We start from the raw sequence: 19,882 nt of genomic DNA on the forward strand, positions 1-19,882 counted from the left end.
ACCCACCCGTTCACCAGAAGCATGAATTCTTTAGAGACGAGGGAATTAATTTGAGGTGGGGAAGGAATTTTCCCCCAGGTCAGATTGACAGCGGTTTTCACCTTCCTCTGCAGCATGGACTGTGGATCACCTGCTGGGATCATCTAGGCCTAGTTCATCTAACCAATGGCTTGCCATGCGGGGGCTCGGGCATTGGTGGCAGCTTGGGCTCTGCCTGAGCCACACAACAGCTTTAGTCTGTGAAGACCAGTCCCTCCCCAGCTGGTGCTGAACTGCCCCTGACCTGTACAGGCTGGAAAGCCCTGAGGAAGACATGGTCAGACTTTGGAATCCCAGAAGCTGTCGGGAGTCTCCGCTCTTAAGCCTTCAGAAACAAGCAGCCCCTGACACCCTCCGTCCCTGAGCTCAGACACAGGAGCCTTGGCCACACCTGCACAAGACAGTTACACTCTCTCCTACCTGGGATTATCAACAGAACAATTTCATTCCATTTTGGATGAGCAGGCAGAACCGACAAGGGCTATTTACTGGTTTAAACCCAACTAACTATCATTCTCTTCATCTCGTGCCCTGTCTCTTGCCAGCAGCAGCTGGCCACACCTCTGCTGGTGCTCAGATGACATGACACAAGTGGTCTGGGGCTTTTTTATTTCCTAAGTGCTATTAGTTTGCTTGCTGGCCTATTATTTTTTAATCGGTGCCATTCATCAGTGGATGCGTTGTGACACTTGCCCGCCCCCTGGGAGTTGCTGCTGATTTCCATGCCATGGAGTAATTCCGTCGGTAAGTAAATATGAATGGGAGCAAGATAAAGCATCACCCACTCTTTGACAATTGAATTCTTTTATGAGCCCAGTCCAAGTCAGCAGCTCTCTCCCCCCAGGGCACATCTGTGCATGAATGTCAGCAATCTGGAGTTTACAGGGGCAGCAGGATGTCAACACGGTAGACACTCAGGGTAGTTACAATGAGAACAGACTCAGTACAAGATGATAAACACAAGTCATTAAAAGTCCCTTCTTCCTGCTTTTCCTGTGGAGGGAGAGTTTCTCTTAGCCCCTCTGCAGGGAGAAAACCAACTGCAGTAGGACCCTGCAAGAGACAGAGCCCTAAATAATACAGAGAATTAGACCCACAAGGACTAACCAGGAGACCCAGGGCTCTGCTCCTTGGCCTGTGCCAACCAGTGCAGGACTAGTCTCTCTCCAGAAGCATTTAGAGACAGACTGGTTCCTTCAGGAGCCGAACACTGTGTGGTAGAGGTACCGAGGAGCCCCAGCGCAATCCATCATAGCTCAGCATGATAGGAGTCAGTCTTCAACAGCTCACTGGGTTTCATGAAGATCCCCTCCATCACCTTCCAGTTGTTGTTCTGGTTGGAGTAGGACATGCCATGGACTTCCTTTTGGCCATGGATAGGTCGCCCATACTGCTCCCCGGTCACAGACAGGAGCATGTCAGTAGATGAGTGCTTGAACCGTACCTCGCCATCCCGCACCCAGTAGGTCCCACTGCACAGAACAGTCCAGTCATCCAGGTAGTCTCCCTCGCCATCCTCCCCAAACGCACTGACTTCCTGCAAGAACAGCAGAAGGAAACACCATTTCAATGGGCCTCTGAAAACTTCCCTGCGAGACAGAGTGAGCCACACAGAGAAGAGCTAGAACGTGGAGTGATTACATTCTTGGTTCAGGTTATATATTAGCTTGAAGAAGAAACCTCCAATCTTGAGCACTGAGCAGGGATTTGGGCCTTTGGATCAGAATTAAGGAGCATACCTCCATGTCCCCCTCATCCTGAGGAATCACATTGTGTCAGATTTGCAGGACTCACACAGAGAACAGCATTCCCACTGGAAAAGGGGGCAGGGACCTGCAAGGACTTGCCTTTTCATGGCAGTGACTTATAGACAAGTCTCTCCCTGCTGCAGTCATACACACAACGCCTTTCTCCTCCCTCAGGCACACAGGACAAGGTAGCCAGTGTCACTGTCTCAGGCAAGCACCAGCCCAGCTCTCAAGCAGACAGGTCAAGATTTGTCCTGTCCAACCCCCTCAACTAAGTACTGACCACTCAGTGAGCAGAGAAGGGTGCCAAGGCCAATGCTATACCATAGACCTCCCCGCAGAGACCCTCGTCAGGCAACGCCAGGGAAATAAGTGGGAGCCATGCCCGCAGAGGTCTCCACACAACTCTAACTCCAGGGATTACCTGGTTCCCTGAGAGAGGCGACGTGAAGTGATGGCTGTGCAGGTTTCGCCCTGTGTTGATGTGGGTCAGCCGGATGGACTGCCCACATTTCACAGGAGTCCCCCTCTCACAGACCGTGGATGTCTTTCCCCGAACCCTCCAGTAACTGTTACTGTCGTCCACAGCAGAGACTCCCGTCACTGACTGCTGCCCACTACCTGCGAGAACAGAAAAGAAGTCAGAGAGCGTGCAACCTGCCCACAAATTCTTAAATACTGCAGAAGGCAAGAAACACTTGGGAAGGCTGCGGACAGACTTCACCAAGAGCAGGAATTTGCCCGTCAGGCAGTTTTAGTTCAACAAAATATTTTGACCTGCTGGGCCCCTTATAGAGTTTCCAACATAAAATGCAATCGGCAGCATGCTGTAGAGCAGCGCACAAACCAGGAACAGGACTACGTTCCTTCCAAAGGCTTTTAAGAGCCACACAAACTGCCCAAGTGCAGCCACAGTACAAGGGGGGCAGGGACCCCAGGCTCCGCCAGAGAAGGAGGCAACATACCCAGCCTTCAAAAGAACTTTGGGGGTAACAAGGCTCCCCAGAAACCTGCAACAGATGCAGATGTTCTCATAGGGTGGACGGGGGAGAACAGGTTCTGTACCAAAACTATAGATTTCTGGGATGGGAGACCAGGCAGGGGACTCAGTTCCAGACCAAGCTCGGGACAATATGTAGCAATGGGGAAGGGATGAGAAGAGAAAGTGCTTCAGTCCATGGAGACAGGTCCCAGTCCAGCATGAATGGTCCAGGAGAAAGGTTTCAGAGAAGGACCTGGGAAGGGATGGGGTGGCGTAGCTGGGCTGCAGACCTGGAGATGGGACCCAGGAAAGAGTCCTGTGTGGGGAGGGTAGCTGTGGGGGATAACAGGTATCAGAGCCAGGCGACGGGACCGGGGGCGGGGGTCCCGGGTGCGGGAGCCAGGCCAGGCGAGGGGACCGGGGATCGCGGATGGGGGCCGGGCCAGGGGACCGGGGGGCGGGGATCGCGGGTGGAGGCCGGGCCAGGGGACCGGGGGGCGGGGATCGCGGGTGGAGGCCGGGCCAGGGGACCGGGGGGCGGGGATCGCGGGTGGAGGCCGGGCCAGGGGACCGGGGGGCGGGGATCGCGGGTGGGGGCCGGGCCAGGGGACCGGGGGGCGGGGATCGCGGGTGGGGGCCGGGCCAGGGGACCGGGGATCGCGGGTGGGGGCCGGCCCAGGGGACTGGGGATCGCGGGTTGGGGCCGGGCCGGGGAGAGGGGATCGCGGGTGGGGGCCAGGCCGGGGAGAGGGGATCGCGGGTGGGGGCCGGGCCAGGGGGCCGGGGAGCCCGGGTGGGGGCCAGGCCCGCCCCGTTACCGGATCCGTAGCGCACGTCGTGCGAGTGGAGCCGGACGTTGTGGCGGACGTTGAGCAGCTTCACTACGGAGCCGCAGGTGACCGGGCCGGGCTCGGAGCCCGCCGCCGCGCCCAGGCCCACCACCAGTATTAGGAGCCGGGGCCCCGGGACTCGCCAGCGCCGCATCCTCGCTACCGGAACCGGAAACCCACCCAACCGGAACCATGGAGCAGTGCCCTCGGAGCCTATCGTTCCACTACCCTCTCTGCGCCTAGAGAGGCAGGAAGTGCGCCCGTGAGCCGGAAGCGGAAACTTTCTGAGTGACGGTCTGACGCCCGGAGGTCGCGGCTCTTCTGCTCCCACCTATCTCCGCCGCAGCGGAGGCCTCCATTTTCCCTTCGGCCCTGAGCGGAGGCGGCGAGAGTCTCGGAGCCTAGCGGGTAAGTCCGGGCGCGGGCCCTCCCGAGGCTGGGAGTGGGGGTGCTGGCTGGGGTCTCTGGCCTGGGGGCCGGGCCCCCATCGCCCGCGGGCGTCTCTCCGCGCCCGGGCAGCGGTGGGGAGGGTCCTCCTGGGCCGCCGCCCTTGCCCCATCCCCCCGCCGCCCCTCAGACCCCCACTGCCCCATCCCCCCGCCGCCCCCCATCCCCCCGTCGCCGCTGCCCCTCCGTACCCCCCCATGGCCCCCGCCGCCCCCATCACACCCTGCGGGCCCTTCTCCCCCCCACCCTTCTCCCCCCGTCCCGTCCTTCCCCTTCCAATCTCTGCTGCCCCTCCCCCCACACCTCAGCGCACTCCTCCGCGAGCCCCGTGCGCCCAGTCCCACTCCCGGGGCGCCCCGTTCCCACCGCCAGCGCGTGTGGCCGGCAGCATTGGTCGCTCTTTGTACGAATGCCCCACAAACTGGTAACCCAGCCTCAGCCCGAGCCCGTGCAGCCTTGTGCGGGGTGAATGCTGCGAAGGTGGCACTGCAGCAGCTCCTCGCCCCTGGGGGGAACCGCTCGGGTGTATTGGGGTGTTTGGTTGTTAGGGGAAATGAAAAGGCCCCCGGAGCTGCAATGGTGACTCGCCTTTCCCTGGGTTAGAGGCCTGCGTGCTTTACAGCCTGCTGCACATGGAGCTGAGAGAACCTGTTTTCCAAGCACTGGGCAACAAAATCTGAGTCATAGCTGTAAGCAAGCAATGAGGGCTTCTGCATCAGCTTCATGCGACCTCTCTGTCCACCTTTTTATTCCAAAGGATCCCAGGGCACTTCATCACTGCGCAGTAGGGTACCAACATTGCTGTGGATGGGTGTCACTCCGCCCAAAAGAGAACGGGAAACAACACCTCGGGGCCAAACCCCTCCCCTTACAAAAAGGGCCTTGTGGTCTTTAACATTAGCACAGAGGATCTGTCTTTTAAGGCAGTGGTTCTCAACCAGGGGTACGCAGAGGTCTTCCAGGGGGTACATCCAGTCATCTAGATATTTGCCGAGTTTTACAACAGGTTACATAGAATGCACTAGCAAACTCAGTACAAACTAAAATGTCCTACAGACAACAACTTGTTTATACTGCTCTATATACACTATACACTGAAATGTAACTACAATCGTTATATTCCAATTGATTTATTTTATAATGATATGGTAAAAATGAGAGAGCCATTTTTCAGTAATAGTGTGGCTGTGACACTTTCGTGTTTTTTGTCTGATTTTGTAAGCAAGTAGTTTTTAAGTGAGGTGAAACTTGGGGATACACAAGACAAATCAGACTCCTGAAAGGGATGCAGTAGTCTGGAAAGGTTGAGAGCCACTGTTTTCCAGGATTACCCTAAGGGATCCACAGAGTAACCCTGTGTTACTGACCTTATCTTTGGAAGGATACAGAGTTGAGTTGCCCTTGTTCTGATTTGAACCTTTGGTTCCAGAGAGACTAGGTGTTTTAAAACCTGCTGCTTAAACCTTTGCACTATTCCCTGCAGGAGCTTCATGCACCTCTCTGTACACCTTTCATCCCAAAGGATCCCATGGCACTTCAGCACTGCGCTGTAGGGTACCACCATTGGGGTGAATGGATCCCCAAATAATACCCTGAGTTGCTGAGCACTACTGAGGATCTCCTTCCTATTCTGTTGCTTGGATATTTGTAGTTACAAATAGCTAGTTTTCAAAAGACATTAAAAATTCCACTGATTATAACAAATACACCTCTAGCCCGATATAACACGAATTCGGCTATAACGCGGTAAAGCAGTGCTCCGGGGGGGGCGGGGCTGCGCACTCCAGCGGATCAAAGCAAGTTCAATATAACGCGGTTTCACCTATAACGCGGTAAGATTTTTTGGTTCCCGAGGACAGCGTTGTATCGAGGTAGAGGTGTAACTAAAGTTTGACTACCCTCAGAACCCACAATGGTACAATTAGGTAATAGTCCAAAGGTTGTCAGTCACTTGGAAGGACCCATTGATAATACAGGTACTACTACCAGCCAGATGTGTGATAGCTTGTTTTTGGAGAAGGACCAATCCCCCAACATTAGTGTCTTAGAGAAACAAGGAATACAGTATTGCAATGAGGAAATGACAGCCTTGTATTAGGATCAAGCAAATTTTACAGTGTATGGTTACTGTTTATGGAGTCTGAACAACATAAATATCCAGATAACACTATGAGTTTGGTCAAACAAATGAGTCTTTTGAAGGTAATCAATACCAGGAAATAGGCAGAAGTGGAGGAGAGCCAGGGGACCCATACAAGGGACACATACAGCAGCTGGGTATGCTATACATGATTCATAGAAAGAAAAATAACAGAAAAAGGGGACATTTCTGGACCACCTCACACTGGAAGTCAGAGTCACTGTTCATATTTGGATAATATGTGCTGTGGACTATGGTCTAAACGTCTAAAATGGTATTCGTGTTGTTGATGGGTACAGGTCTGAGGCCCCCCGCCCCCTTGAGTCTTTGCATTTAAATAAAGTGGAATTTGAATGTGAGCTGGGAGTTCTGAATAAGATTTATCATACTTGTGTGGCAATGTGAATTTACTAGGTCAGTGTTAATAGGGATCTGTATAATTTAAATAATTATATGTTTTCAGTTCAGGTATGTTGATGACAAAATATCTCTTTAAACTACTGACTGACTCTCTGAAAATCATAAGCTGCTTTAGGAGAAGTGCCTTTTATTTTTTTAACCTGATGAGGTGATTTGAAACAGGAGACACCTAGATGGAGTTTGGCCTGGCAATTGCCTGTAGTGGGTTATAGGCAATTGCCAGTTGACTATCAGGCAAATTTCTGCTGTCGCTAGATTTTGTTGGAATAATATTGTGGTGTTTGTTTCCAGAGGCTAGAGCCAGCCTGAGTGGCAGAGTGCTATTTGTGATTTCACTCTTGGATTTCCTGGCATTGCAGTGTATGGAGGGTGGAGTGGTGGCAGGGTCATTTCAATTTTGTAATAAAGACAAAGAATTGCAAAATCTAAACTAGAAATTTGTACTGGTGTTTGGGTAGAGACTGAAGGCCCCATAGTGGTAGGCACTATACACACCCACTGAGATGTGATCCCGGCACTGAGCTGCTTCCAGTCACAATAGACACAGGATGGGATTAACAGATAGAGATCCACATTCCAATTTAAAAAGAACAGGAGTACTTGTGGCACCTTAGAGACTAACAAATTTATTTCAGCATAAGCTTTCGTGGGCTGCAGCTCACTTCTTCAGATGCATTTAAATAAATTTAAATAAATCTTGTTTGATTTTGAGCATCCCCCTGCAGTTAATTGCTCTTGAAAGGTATTTTTGTCCAAGGTGCTGGTCTGGATGCATCATGGTGCTTCAGTGTGATGTCTTTCATAGGGTTTAAGGCCAGAAGTGACCATTGTGACCAGCTGCTAGTCCAGGATTTCTCAATCTTTTAAAGGGACTCCCTTTAGTGCCATCTTGTGGAGCTGCATGTACACACATGCCCTTAAACGATCCAAGCAGGAGTTTGGGTGGATTTTCTGGTAGCTGTTTAAATCCAGTGACTAGGGCATCTCTCTTCCTTGTGAGTCTGAGTGGTGAGTTATGCCCCACTATGTACTCTGGCATTATTTTTCTTTCCTGAAGCCTAGATTGGCTTTTTCTCTCTTCTCCAGCAATATTTATATTCTGAAGCAGTTTCTGTAATGGAGTGGCTTCTGGCCAAGAGGAGTGTTGTCGTTTTGGGGAAGGAGGCATCATCTTCGCTAGGCAAATACCGAAGGTTATGCTCCCCCCCCCCTTATCTCCTGTCCCCCACGTCACAGCCCCCATCCTCCAGGCAGAGGAGGTGTAGCTGAGATGTTCCCTGGGACCTCTTGCCTCTGCTGCTTTGCTCACCCAGAACAAGGCCCTGGGAAGGGAGAGAAAATGCCAGTGTGCCGATATCTGTGCCTGTAACATTCTGACTTTCTGCAGCGACTCACTAATCACAATATTGGTATATTTTTTGTCCATGGGTTAACTTCTGCAAAAACATTTATGTACAGTATTTGCAGAGCTGTGTCTGCCACAGCACTCATGTTCATGTGTGTTTTGTTAAGCAACTAGTAGACTGCTGGGTTGATTGCATTAGTGGCTGGTCTTGTACAGGTGTTTCAGCGCTGAAAGCAGCAATGCCAAAGCGACTCAGCCAGGCCGAATGCAGCTCCTGGCTTCCTTCGCCTAAACGGAGATGTAACCCACAGCATGTGATAATCTGGCTTGAGCTGAGTGGCCTGATTATAGTTAGCGAGACCTGTAATCTCTGCATTGAAGGCAAGGGTAGCTGCTATCTGCTTTGTTTTATTCCAGTTAAGGGCAACTTGTGGGTTCTGGAAAGTTGTCAGGATGGCCTTGGTCTGAGCAGAGTATGAATGCCCCTGGCCCAGCCTTGTATTGCTTTATGATGAGAGAAGGGCGGGTTCCGTGTGCGTGTCTCAAGGCAGGGGACTGGCATTTTCCATCACCAGCTGTCTAACGTCACAGTGCTGCAAAGTGCTGTTTCAAACCCTCAGTAAGAAGTGACCTAACTGATATTCACAAACTGCCTAGGGCAGCAGGGCTTTGGAGCTGTGCTCCGGCTCCGCTCCAGCTCCAGGCAAAAACCTACTGCTCCGGAGCTGCTCCACGCTCCAGTTCTGGGCTCCACTCCAAAGCCCTGCTAGGCAGGGTGTTAAAGTAACCAAATGCGTTTGCTGAAATAAAAGACAGGAAGAATTAACCTATATTCAGTGCTAAGGAAAGTCATATTGACGTCTCACTACGGTATCACAGGCATAAAAGTAACTTCAATCTCAAGACTCATGCACCCAGCAGATTACTGGTACACCACAAACAGAGACTTTAAATAAATGATCAGGTTTAGTCTCACACCTCCACAAACACTAGCCACGTATTTCTGTACTCGGTTACCTTGCTGCATTCCTGTTACCTTTAGCCAGTTCACATAACTCTTTACCAAGTGTACGATGTCATTGGTTTCAGGTGCTGTGAGCGCTTTTTGCGGCAAGGGAGGCCTGCAGTAAATACAGTTAGCCTCAGGAGTGTCCACAGATGTAATTGTGGGGCTGAGAGGCCTGTCCCTGTGTCGGGTTAGATGCAGTTTCGCACATTTTCCCAGGGTTCTCTAGTATTTCAACATTCCCCAACAACAGGCAACTCTGTGCCACCCAGTCTCCAGCACAGTCATTCTCTGAGACTCCCGCTTGCCATTTGACATGGCATCCAATGGGATTTCAGCGCTAGAGTTCGAATGAATTTCTATACTCAACGCAGAGTGCAGGATGTACTGTTAGTATATATCTGATTCCACATCTCCATGGCAATAGCCATGCTCAGTTCTTGTTCCCATGCTAATTAATCTCTGCTTGCTGCCATTCACACTGTTTTTAGAGTGGATGATGCTGGAGCTGGAAATGGCCAAATGTCTTGAAATGAGTGGCTGTTTTGGACGAGTGCATCCAGTAAATGAGCTGCTACTTCTCAGTTGTGTTTCTGCTCACTAGACAAGCTGGAATGGAAACGTGCCCAAGGGGATGATGTGTCTGGAAGCTGCTGGAACGTGCAGTGAGGAGAACTTGGGCTCAGAATGAAAAGTTAGAACAGACAGAAGGTTGTGGCATGCTGGGGAGTTGAGGGGGGCAATTCTGCCATCTTTGCAGCTGTCTTAGAAGGATGAATTATGGGCAGAGGGGGTGAGGCTGTTCTACTTAGAAACTCAAATGTGTAAAAGCCGTTCAGCCTGCTGTTGGTTGTTTTTATAATTGTATTTCAAGAGGCACTTATGAGCAGATACACAGGAGAACTGTTTGTGGTTGGTTGATACACACCTACATGCAGAAGTAGGGATGTCAGTAATGTAATGATACATGATATGGCTGTACTACAGTGTTACACAGTTCGTCTGAGGTAGTTGGTGCAATAGCCATGTACAAAAGCATATTTAGATGTTTGTGGCCTTACCATCTGGGAGAGCGGCTCAAGCAGATATGGTAGGGATTGTGTGTGTCGTTGCTAGACGTGCAGATGCTGGGGAGGAGATATTCTGTACAGGTATTGGTATATGGGTGACAGGCTGATGACTGGCCAGGAGGTGGAGTGATGTCATTCTAGCCCAGGGCTGTTACTATTTGTCCATGTCTCTAGTATGTTGTAGAGGGAGTGCTGGCTAGAGCCCAGGAGTCCCCAGATAGCTTTGGGACTGGGGAATCTGAGCTGTGAGCTGCTCATCTCTTTAATGTCCTGTTGTTTCTTTACCATATCTCGGTTGTGAGATTTCCTTGTGTGAGACAGCAGCTGATGCATTTCCTTGCAGCTTTTAATATGCATGAAGGTTTGGGTAGGACCGCCAGGGATAGCCTAGGTCAGGGGTGGCCAACCTGAGCCTGAGAAGGAGCCAGAATTTACCAATGTACATTGCCAAAGAGCCACAGGAATACGTCAGCAGCCCCCATCAGCTCCTCCTCCCCTGCTCCCAGCACCTCCCACCCACCGGCAGCCCCGCCAATCAGCGCCTCCCCAGCCATCCCCACACCTCCCGATCAGCTGTTTTGTGGCATGCAGGAGGCTCGGAGGGGGTGGGGGAGGAGCAAGGGCATAGCAGGTTCAGGGGAAAGAGTGGAATGGGGGCAGAGCCAGGGGCTGAGCAGTGAGCACCCCCCCCCCCCCCCCCAGCACATTGGAAAGTTGGTGCCTGTAGCTCCAGCCCCGGAGTCGAAGCCTATACAAGGAGCCGCATATTAACTTCTGAAGAGCTGCACGTGGCTCCGGAGCCCCAGGTTGGCCACTCCTGGCCTAGGTCATGTTTTTATCGAGGCGAAGGCCCAAGATTTGCTGTAAGCAGCCATGTTTGTGCAATCTGAATGTCTAGACCTGGGGGCAGCCCCGGGAGCTAGATGGGGATGTGGCTTGCTCATATCCCAAGGCAACAAAGTCAGATTGTTTTGTGTGTGATTGCCTTCCACTGGCTGTGTGAGCGTTCTGGAATTTGTTTGTCCAGGTGTTGTTCCCTAGGGGGCCATGGAATTCTGCTTCTCATCGTTTTTTACATGTATGCATCATATCTATTTCAACGCTGGGTTTGGAGATTAGTGCTTTAGATCTGCCTCTTCATCTAACCTGGGGTGGCCAACCTGGGGCTCCGGAGCCACACGCGGCTCTTCAGAAGTTAATATGCGGCTCCTTGTATAGGCACCGACTCCGGGGCTGGAGCTACAGGCGCCAACTTTCCAATGTGCTGCTCACCCCCTGGCTCTGCCACAGGCTCTGCCACAGGCCCTGCCCCCACTCCACACCTTCCCGCCCCCGCCCCCCCGAGCCTGCCATCCCTCGCTCCTCCCCCGCCAAACCTCTTGCACCCCACGAAACAGCTGATCGGGAGGTATGGGGAGGGAGAGGGAGGCGCTGATCAGTGGGGCTGCCGGTGGGTTGGAGGGGCTGGGAGCGGGGGCAGAGCTGATGGGGGGGCTGCTGACGTATTACTGTGGCTCTTTGGCAATGTACATTGCTAAATTCTGGCTCCTTCTCAGGCCAAGGTTGGCCACCCCTGCTCTAACCCTTCTCGATCCATCTCCAGAGGCAGTGTCTGGTCTGCTTCCACGCCAGGGTGCTAGCTGGAAGAATTGTCAAATGGCTCTGTTGTCTCAGGGTTACTTTTGGAAGCAGAGTCAATTGGGAATGATGGTGAGTTGTAAAGCCACAAGTTCAAAGGAAACGAAAATAGTAAATCCAAACCACCACCATGGACATGTAGTTTGCCCCTGTGCTGACCTTGACTCTCCGGTTGCTTCCAGAAGCCACATTCTCATGCAGTCAAAGGGTCTGGATCCTGGAAACAAACCTTAAAAGTCCTCGTCTAGTGCCTTCATTTCGATCCTACCAGTGAGTCTCTTACTGTTCTTTGGTAATCCGTAAACATTCTAATCCAGAGCAGGGTTATTGTGATGCTGTGTAACTGTCACGCTTTGTCACATCCAGGCTCCTGGAGCATTCTGTCCTCTGAGGCCCTCTCCTGTAGTAAGTTTGCCATCTTTGGCTCCTGGAGCTCTGTGAACAATGTGCTGCCTTGTTTGTCTAGGCTGGTAAGCAGCCAGTCAGCAATATACCCTATCAGGCTTCTTTAGCTTTTATTTCATTAGCCAAGTGTGACATTTAATCATGTTAAAACCTTAATTGAGGTTGTATATCTCATAGGTTTCTGGGCAGCGATCAAGTGGTGCTGCTTTTCTGGATGAGACAGGAGCTCAGCTCTGTAATGATGACAAAGAGTCCTGTGGCACCTTATAGACTAACAGACATATTGGAGCATGAGCTTTCGTGGGTGAATACGAAGTATGACGAAGTGAGTATTCACCCACGAAAGCTTATGCTTCAATACGTCTGTTAGTCTATAAGGTGCCACAGGACTCTTTGTCGCTTTTTACAGATCCAGACTAACACGGCTACCTCTCTGATACTCTGTAATGATGGTTGCTCCTGTGATTTGGCTGCTCACTAAGGGCTGGTCCACACTAAGCCCCCAGTTCGAACTAAGATACGCAACTTCAGCTACGTGAATAACGTAGCTGAAGTCGAAGTATCTTAGTTCGAACTTAAAGGTACTTACCGCGGGTCCACACGCGGCAGGCAGGCTCCCCCGTCGACTCCGCCTACTCCTCTCGCGGAGCAGGATTACCGGCGTCGACGGCGAGCACTTCCGGGATCGATTTATTGCGTCTAGACAAGACGCGATAAATCGATCCCAGAAGATCGATTGCTTGCCGCCGAACCAGTGGGTAAGTATAGACGTACCCTCAGACCAGGTTAAAAGCCTCTAGAAGCTCTTGGCTGCTGTCTGATTTGCATAATCCTTTGCAACTGGTGTGTTCATGCAGGATGGATTATGGGTAATTCAGAGGGCTTCATAAATGGTTTGAAATCCTGTTGCCTTAACTCTCTCCCTGTATTTGCGACTCTTCAGAGTACATTGGTTTTTGCTTCCTTGGCTGGTTGTAAGTGGGATTTCATGTTTGCCAGGTAGTTCTCTGTGGAGCGGGGTGTGAGAAGCCGGAGCCATGTCTGATTTTGTGGAGAGCGAGGCTGAGGAGTCGGAGGAGGAATACAACGATGATGGGGAGGTTGTTCCGAGAGCAAACAAGAAGTTTGTAGAAGAGGAAGATGGTGAGTTTGCTCGTCTGTCATCAGGCCCATCTGCTTCAGCGCTCTCAGCATGCCCTGAACAGTCATGGCGGCTCTTCCATCTTTCAGTGATTAGCAACGGTTCCTTCTCATCACTGCGGGGCGGAGGGTTTGGTGGTGAACTGTAACCTGCCACCAGGCCATATAAGGCAGCACTGTCCTGAGAAACAGACACGCAAGTGCGTCCCCTGCTGACTGGGAAAGCTTGTCTCCATGGAGAAAACTGCCAGTAGAACTCGACTGGTATAAACACACCACTGTACTTATCCCGGCATACCTCCCCACAGGGACGTGCTCAGTCTGTAGTAAGCGTGGCCACACACGGCGTTATGCCGGTATAGTTCTGTCGGTAAACTTCCCAGGGTAGATAAGCCCTTAGTGCATTTTTGTGAAAAGGATTTGATCCCTAGTTATTCAGTTTAGCATCCTGTATCTGTGGGGAACACATGACAAATCCATGGCATAATGAGCAGAGGAGAGGGCAGGCTCTAGGCAGTCCCATAGAATGTTTTAGTGTTTTTCTTCCTCAAAGCACTTGGAGGTGTATTTTCTATTCCCAAGTACCAAATCACCTGCCGTCAACATCTAGAACCACCTGATGCTACCCAGTAAAGCAAAGGAATTCACACACGCAGCCCCCCATTCCCTCTGCAGAGACAGCTCCAGTGAGCAGGCTTTGGAGCCAGCTGCGGGGGGTCTATGAACTTGGGCTTTGTTTCAGGGGAAGAGTGGGGCGTTCCAGAGTCTCTGGCCTTCTGCTCATTGCAGCCTGCCTCCACTGTTCAGACAGACAGAGCTAGGGTAACCCAGCTGCTCGCTGGAGATGAATATTAACTTCAACGCCACAAAATTGTTTCAGCAATGAGACCTCCTTGTAATGCTGTTCTCAATGCAGACGGAGCCCGGTAAGGCTGCTGAAATGCTGGGCTTTTGACTTGGGCAGGAGTCTGCTTTGAGTGCGGGTTGAAAGTTTGAATTCTGTGTCGCCCCCAACCGATAAGCTGAGAGAGGAGCTCATTGCAAATAACCTAGAATAGTCTGGGTGAAGTGTCCTGAGCCTCTCTGAAACTTGTATTACTGCCCATCTCAGATGAAGAGGAGGAGGAGGAGAATCTTGATGATCAAGATGAGCAGGGGAACCTAAAGGGATTCATTAATGATGATGATGATGAGGAAGAGGAGGAGGAGGAAGAGGCAAGCGACTCTGGCGATTCGGAGGACGATGTCGGCCACAAAAAGAGAAAACGCAGTAAGTTGTGTAAGCTGGGCTCTGCGGCAGGCAGTGTGGTGCAGTACACACACACCTGCCCTGTTTGAGCTGCTGGAGCTGTAGAGTGGGGAACAGGGGCTTCTCCTGGCCCTCCCAGGGTCTGATGCCTGAGCAGTAATGGGGCTAGCTCAATCTCTGTGCTGTGCATTGACCAGTATGGGGGAGTGTAACCTGTCCCGGCTCTCTCCTGCCAGCTTTCGATGACCGTCTGGAGGATGACGATTTTGACCTCATTGAAGAGAACTTGGGTGTCAAAGTCAAAAGAGTGAGTTCTTTTTTCATGCCAGTATTTTGCATGGTGAGCTGGGACCTGGGCTTGGGTTAGTAAGTGAGGGGGGGAAGGTGGGGATGGAAAGTTGAGCCCAGCATGGGTGTGTTATGTGCATTGCTGTATGAGCACTTCTGTAGCATGGAAGTCAAGGACAGCCGTGGAGGCCAGGCCTTCAGTTCTCCCAGCCCGAGGGTGAGAGCTGGGGTGTTGGGAAGGTAGAGTTGTGGCCCTCAGAATGATAGGCAGGGCTTGGCCCTGCACACCTGATGGACTGCACTGGTGCTCCCCGTGGTTGGGATACATTGCCGTGGGGTAGGGAGTGTTCGGAAGGGCTCTGGTAGAGAACATGCTGCATTTATGTGGTGTCTGTGATGACAAGGACCTTATGATTACTTTACTCTTGTAGCAAAAATTCAGGCGTGTGCGAAAAATGTCAGATGATGAGGATGATGAAGAGGAGGATTATGGGAAGGAGGAACACGAGAAGGAAGCCATTGCTGAAGAAATCTTCCAGGATGGGGAAGGGGAAGAGGGGGGCGAGGCTGTCGATGCTCCCATAGCTCCTCCAGAAGAGGAGGAAGAGGACGAGGAAGATGAATCTGGTAGGCATCAGTGGCCTATTGCTTCAAGTGCTTTCACTCCCTGCACTTCGGGCCTTGTGCATATGAAGGCTTTGTCTGTGCCCAGTGTTTGGGTGGCGGAACTGATTGCTCCCAGGGTGGGAGTGAACGTGCTGCTGTTCATGCTCTGCACCCACCTCCCAAACCAAGTGTACAGCCATGGGGTACAGATGTGGCCAGGCTGTGGCTAGGGAAGAGAATTGCTTAGCGTTGCTGTTCTTCTGGCCTCACTTGCCCCCAGAATGGTGGTAGTGACAGCTTCAAATGAAGGGAGCAGAGTACCTGTCTCTGGGCATTTGACAGCACAACTTCTGAGCCATTAGGCCCTGCTGCTGCCGGAAGTCCTCCCTCAGGCAGCAGCAGCCCAACATCACTGGCCAGCGGGAGGGGATGGACTGCAAGTATTCCTTCCATTTAACCCAGTGACTGATAGCCCCCCAGTGAGGCTTTTTGTGGTTGTGGTGGCTTTGCCTTACAAAGCTCTCTTAATCTTTGGGAGTGTGAGCTTAGCACTGGCTGATCCCTGGAGCCCTAGGGGTTAGAACTTCCTGGCAGGCACCTGGATGGTATGGGTGGCTTGGCTAGGTTAGCACCCAGCAATAGCTGAAACCTGTAGCAGAGGCTTGTCTATGTGGCTGCCTGGGTACGCGCTAGCAGAGCTCTGAATAACCTAAACCCCGTTCTGTGTCCAGACATTGACGACTTCATTGTGGATGATGATGGGCAACCTCTGAAGAAGCCAAAGTGGCGGAAGAAGCTCCCTGGCTACACAGATGCGTAAGTAGAAGCAGAGGTTTGTGGGGAGGCTACTCAGTTTCCTCAGCCCTCACAATGGCAGTCTGGCCAATTCCTCCCTATCCCCTTGTTGTCACATTGGGACCCTCCTAGGGAAACCAAGCTAAGATGAAATCCAGGAGTCCAAGTCCATAGCTTGTGACTTTCTGAAGTGCCAAATCTCCCCTCCCTTGTAGAAGATTGCCCCTTTCTTGCAAGGACACCGACCAGTCCTTTAGCAGGGGCATCCCCATGCCTCTCTGAGCCAGGCCCATACTTTATCTGCATCCTCCTGTCCAAACTGGTACCTCGGGAGTGCTGTTCCTATTCACTTCACCCAGTGCTGGGGCGAGGCACTCCCTCTCCCTGTCACTTTCCCAGTTCCCGCTGAGAGCACAGGTGTCATTCTGGGCCTGAAGGCTCTGCTCTCGGGATAGTGCTGCTGAGAGTACCAGTTGTTTAGCTGGTCTGGAGAAAGTGTTAGCTTCCTCTGCTCTGGGCAGACTTGTTATTTCCCTGCTTCCTGAAAAGGGCATTGGGGGAAACTCCTCTGGTAAATGAGAAGGCCCTGCCATCGGGCCCTGGCCATCACAGAACAGTTCTGTAGTGCCCATGCTTTTCCTGGGAGGGGACAAGGTCTTGGGAGCAAGTTAATTGGAAATTGATTAGCTACCTCTTCTTTCTGCACAAAGCAGCACGTGCTGTGAGTGAAGCTTCATGAGCTATGTAAACATCCAACCCATTCCCTGCCATGCTCGACTTGAAGCTGTGAACCGTGAACACAGGTGCCAGGGTACGCACACCCAGCAAGAAGGGTTTTCAGGGAACTTGGGGGTTAATGAAGCTTTGTCTCTCCTCCAGTGCTTTGCAAGAGGCTCAGGAGATCTTCGGAGTGGACTTTGACTATGATGAATTTGAGAAGTACAATGAGTATGATGAGGAGCTGGAAGAGGAATATGAGTACGAGGATGAGGAGGCCGAAGGGGAGATCCGCGTCCGACCCAAAAAGACTGCCAAGAAGCGCGTCAGTCGGCGAAGCATCTTTGAGATGTACGAGCCCAGTGAGCTGGAGAGCAGTCACCTGACAGACCAGGACAATGAGATCCGGGTGACCGACATGCCAGAGAGGTTCCAGGTGAGGGGGTCCGTGCTGCTGAGAGGGCCTCCTGGCCGCCAGCGAGAGCTGATGGTCGGTAGTACAGCTCTTTGGGGGTGTGGCCTGACTGGGCTAGGATCCTGGTTCCCTTCTCCCCATGTGCTGGTGCTGAAAAGGCAGGACGGGAACTGCAGTGGGTTTCCCCTTGGCCACTGGATGTCTGTGTTGCCAACGTGGGTGTGAAGTACAGTTCCCCAGCTGCCAGCCAGCTTTGCCCAGCTGTCCCTGGTGCTGGATCCCATCCATTACAGCTCTTCACCATGAGAATGGAGATTAAAAAGGGGAGAGAGAGCTTGCTAGGACTTTCCAGCCTTGTCTGTACCCCAGCCTAACTAATGCAGGACGTTTTCTAGTGCTTGATATAACTTCCTCTTCAATGACCCCTAGCGATTGGCGCTTTCGCTACGTCCTGCCGTGAGTGTTCCCCAGCCTGACATATTTCGCACTTGAGATTTTTCCTGAGATTCAGACTCAATTTTCCCTCTTTTAATTTCATCCCGTTGCCCATAGCCCTGACCCCCTTGGAACCTTCAAAGTTCCCTGCCCTCCCCCAGCCCCTGAACCCTTGGCAGACATTTGAACCCACCCTCCTGGGAATGAAATGCGTGAAGCAGCTCTGGACCTTTTTCTTTTAAATATTGAATTTGAATTGGTTGTTTTTTTTCTTCTAATCAATGGTCCATGCACGTGGGAGTGCCACGATCTTCTTGGGGGAAGAGCCGTGGGGCCTAGCCAGACTTGTCGTGCCCTGCTACACTGTCACGTGACAGGTGGAGCAAGCCCAGGGATAGACGAGGTGGGGGAGATGAAATGCTGAGAGAGACAAGCCTCTGATGGCACAGTCACTGACGCTCCGTGTGGCTCCTGCAGGGATAGCGCTGATGTGGCAGGGCTAGACCCAAGGGGTGCAGAGCGATTGGCGTAGAAGAGGCCATGGCACAAGTGGTTTGGGAGCCTCTGGTTTGACTGGCAGTGTCACTTGTGCACCCCTTGCCGAATTTTCTGCCAGTGATTCCCAAAAGAACGAGCTGATGGTGACCTAGCATGAAGCTGGGCACAGGTAGGTCCCGGAGTCCAAAGATGCATGCTTTGAAAAGCTGCTGTCAATGGAGCCCCTAGGGTGCAGGCATTTTTGAGACCTCCCAGGCATGTGCAGAATGAAAGGAACGGTTGTGGGCCCCTCAGAACTGATGTGTAATGCAAGCCACAAGTGATACATGGCCCTCCCTTCACCTACAGCTGCGCTCCATCCCCGTGAAGAGTGCTGAAGATGATGAGTTGGAGGAAGAAGCTGACTGGATCTACAGGAATGCCTTTGCCACACCTACCATCTCCCTGCAGGTAACAGCCTTCTCCTTGGACCCTGGGTCTGAGGTGGCTACAGTTCTAACTTTCCAGCATGCTTTGCTTGGGGAAATTCTTCCTGGACTCTTCTTGGAGTGAGGTGGTACCTAATTTACTGGGACAGTTGATGCCTGGGTTCCTTACCCATCTAGTGGTGAAACATGAAGAGGATGGGGGATAGGACACCTGAATTGTTTTTGCTCTGCCACTGATTCTCTCTGGCATTGGGCAGGTCGCTTTTGCATCTGGCTCAGTTTCCCTCTGTGAATTGAAGGTGGTGATGCCTCGCTCAGGCGGCCCCCGAGGCATTGTAGTTCATAAAGCTCTTGGAGCAGTGCTGTGGGGGTAGTGAGTGTTGTTAATCATCAGCTCACTGCTACCCCTCAGTCACCTCCATCAGATGCTTCATCCAAACTGCACTTTGAGTCACAAAGGGCTGATGCTTGGGCTCTCAAACCAGTCTCTGTTAATTGGGGACATCACGTTCCCTTGGGCTGGGCCTGTCTCCCCATTGACAAGGCCGGCCTGCCCAGTGTCCTGGGGAGGGGGCTGTGGGAAGCGTTAGACATGATATTCCCTCTTTCAGGAAAGTTCTGATTACTTGGACCGGGGCCAGGCCAGTAGCAGCTTCAGCCGCAAGGGGCCCAGCACCATACAGAAGATTAAAGAAGCCCTGAACTTCATGAGGAATCAGCACTTCGAGGTAGCTCGCAATTCTGCAGAAGGGTTGGGAGCAAGGGTCAAAGCTAGTTTTACCTGGGAATGTGAAGGATTAATGCTGCGTCTGTCAATGTACTGGGGCCAATGGAAAGAGTTCACAGGGGCCAGCACGGGCAGGGCCAGCACAGGGGGGACCTGCTTCGAGCGCCCCTGGCCTTGCCGGAGCCAGAGCAGCTGCAGGGGAAGGCGGGACGAGGGGTAAATTGTGACTCAGAACTCCTGAGGCTGTAATCTGTAATCCACACTCACCTCAGCCCAACCTGTCACCTGCACCGCTACCTAGAGACCGAGAGCCCCTTTGATTTACTCTTGTGGGAGTGGACATGGAGGGCAACGCCACGCTGCCGAACACCTGGGGCTGCCAGAGTCCCACGCATGGGGGTTGGGCTAAATCCGCTGCCATAGCAAGGCAGGAGAGGACAGCTCCCCACAGCCCTTGTGTGCAGTCCTGGCAGCTTTTCCTCCCCACCACCTGGGGTAACTGCGTTTCTCCTTA

General features: G+C 52.1%; 2 protein-coding genes across 2 annotated transcripts in view; one reads left to right on the forward strand and one right to left on the reverse strand.

Annotated features, from left to right (window-relative positions):
- Positions 1 to 675: 675 nt before the first annotated feature.
- SDF2 (stromal cell derived factor 2) lies at positions 676 to 3,763 on the reverse strand. The gene is made up of 3 exons (XM_065418317.1): positions 3,588 to 3,763; positions 2,212 to 2,408; positions 676 to 1,576 (listed from the first exon to the last, which is right to left on the reverse strand). The coding sequence occupies exons 1-3, from the start codon at positions 3,751 to 3,753 to the stop codon at positions 1,289 to 1,291; spliced, it is 651 nt and encodes a 216-aa protein (XP_065274389.1). The 5' UTR covers positions 3,754 to 3,763; the 3' UTR covers positions 676 to 1,288.
- A 161-nt stretch (positions 3,764 to 3,924) lies between these two features.
- The window catches only part of SUPT6H (SPT6 homolog, histone chaperone and transcription elongation factor), a 41,884-nt gene continuing 25,926 nt past the window's right edge, over positions 3,925 to 19,882 (forward strand). The window contains exons 1-9 of the mRNA XM_065418207.1: positions 3,925 to 4,007; positions 13,070 to 13,213; positions 14,322 to 14,480; positions 14,696 to 14,766; positions 15,179 to 15,374; positions 16,085 to 16,169; positions 17,028 to 17,301; positions 18,562 to 18,663; positions 19,253 to 19,369. Coding sequence (XP_065274279.1) covers positions 13,108 to 13,213; positions 14,322 to 14,480; positions 14,696 to 14,766; positions 15,179 to 15,374; positions 16,085 to 16,169; positions 17,028 to 17,301; positions 18,562 to 18,663; positions 19,253 to 19,369 — 1,110 coding nt within the window. The 5' untranslated portion in view covers positions 3,925 to 4,007; positions 13,070 to 13,107. The remainder of the gene's footprint in view (positions 4,008 to 13,069; positions 13,214 to 14,321; positions 14,481 to 14,695; positions 14,767 to 15,178; positions 15,375 to 16,084; positions 16,170 to 17,027; positions 17,302 to 18,561; positions 18,664 to 19,252; positions 19,370 to 19,882) is intronic.

The sequence above is a fragment of the Emys orbicularis genome, chromosome 17, assembly GCF_028017835.1.
Source record: "Emys orbicularis isolate rEmyOrb1 chromosome 17, rEmyOrb1.hap1, whole genome shotgun sequence".
NCBI classification, from domain to species: Eukaryota; Metazoa; Chordata; order Testudines; family Emydidae; genus Emys; species Emys orbicularis.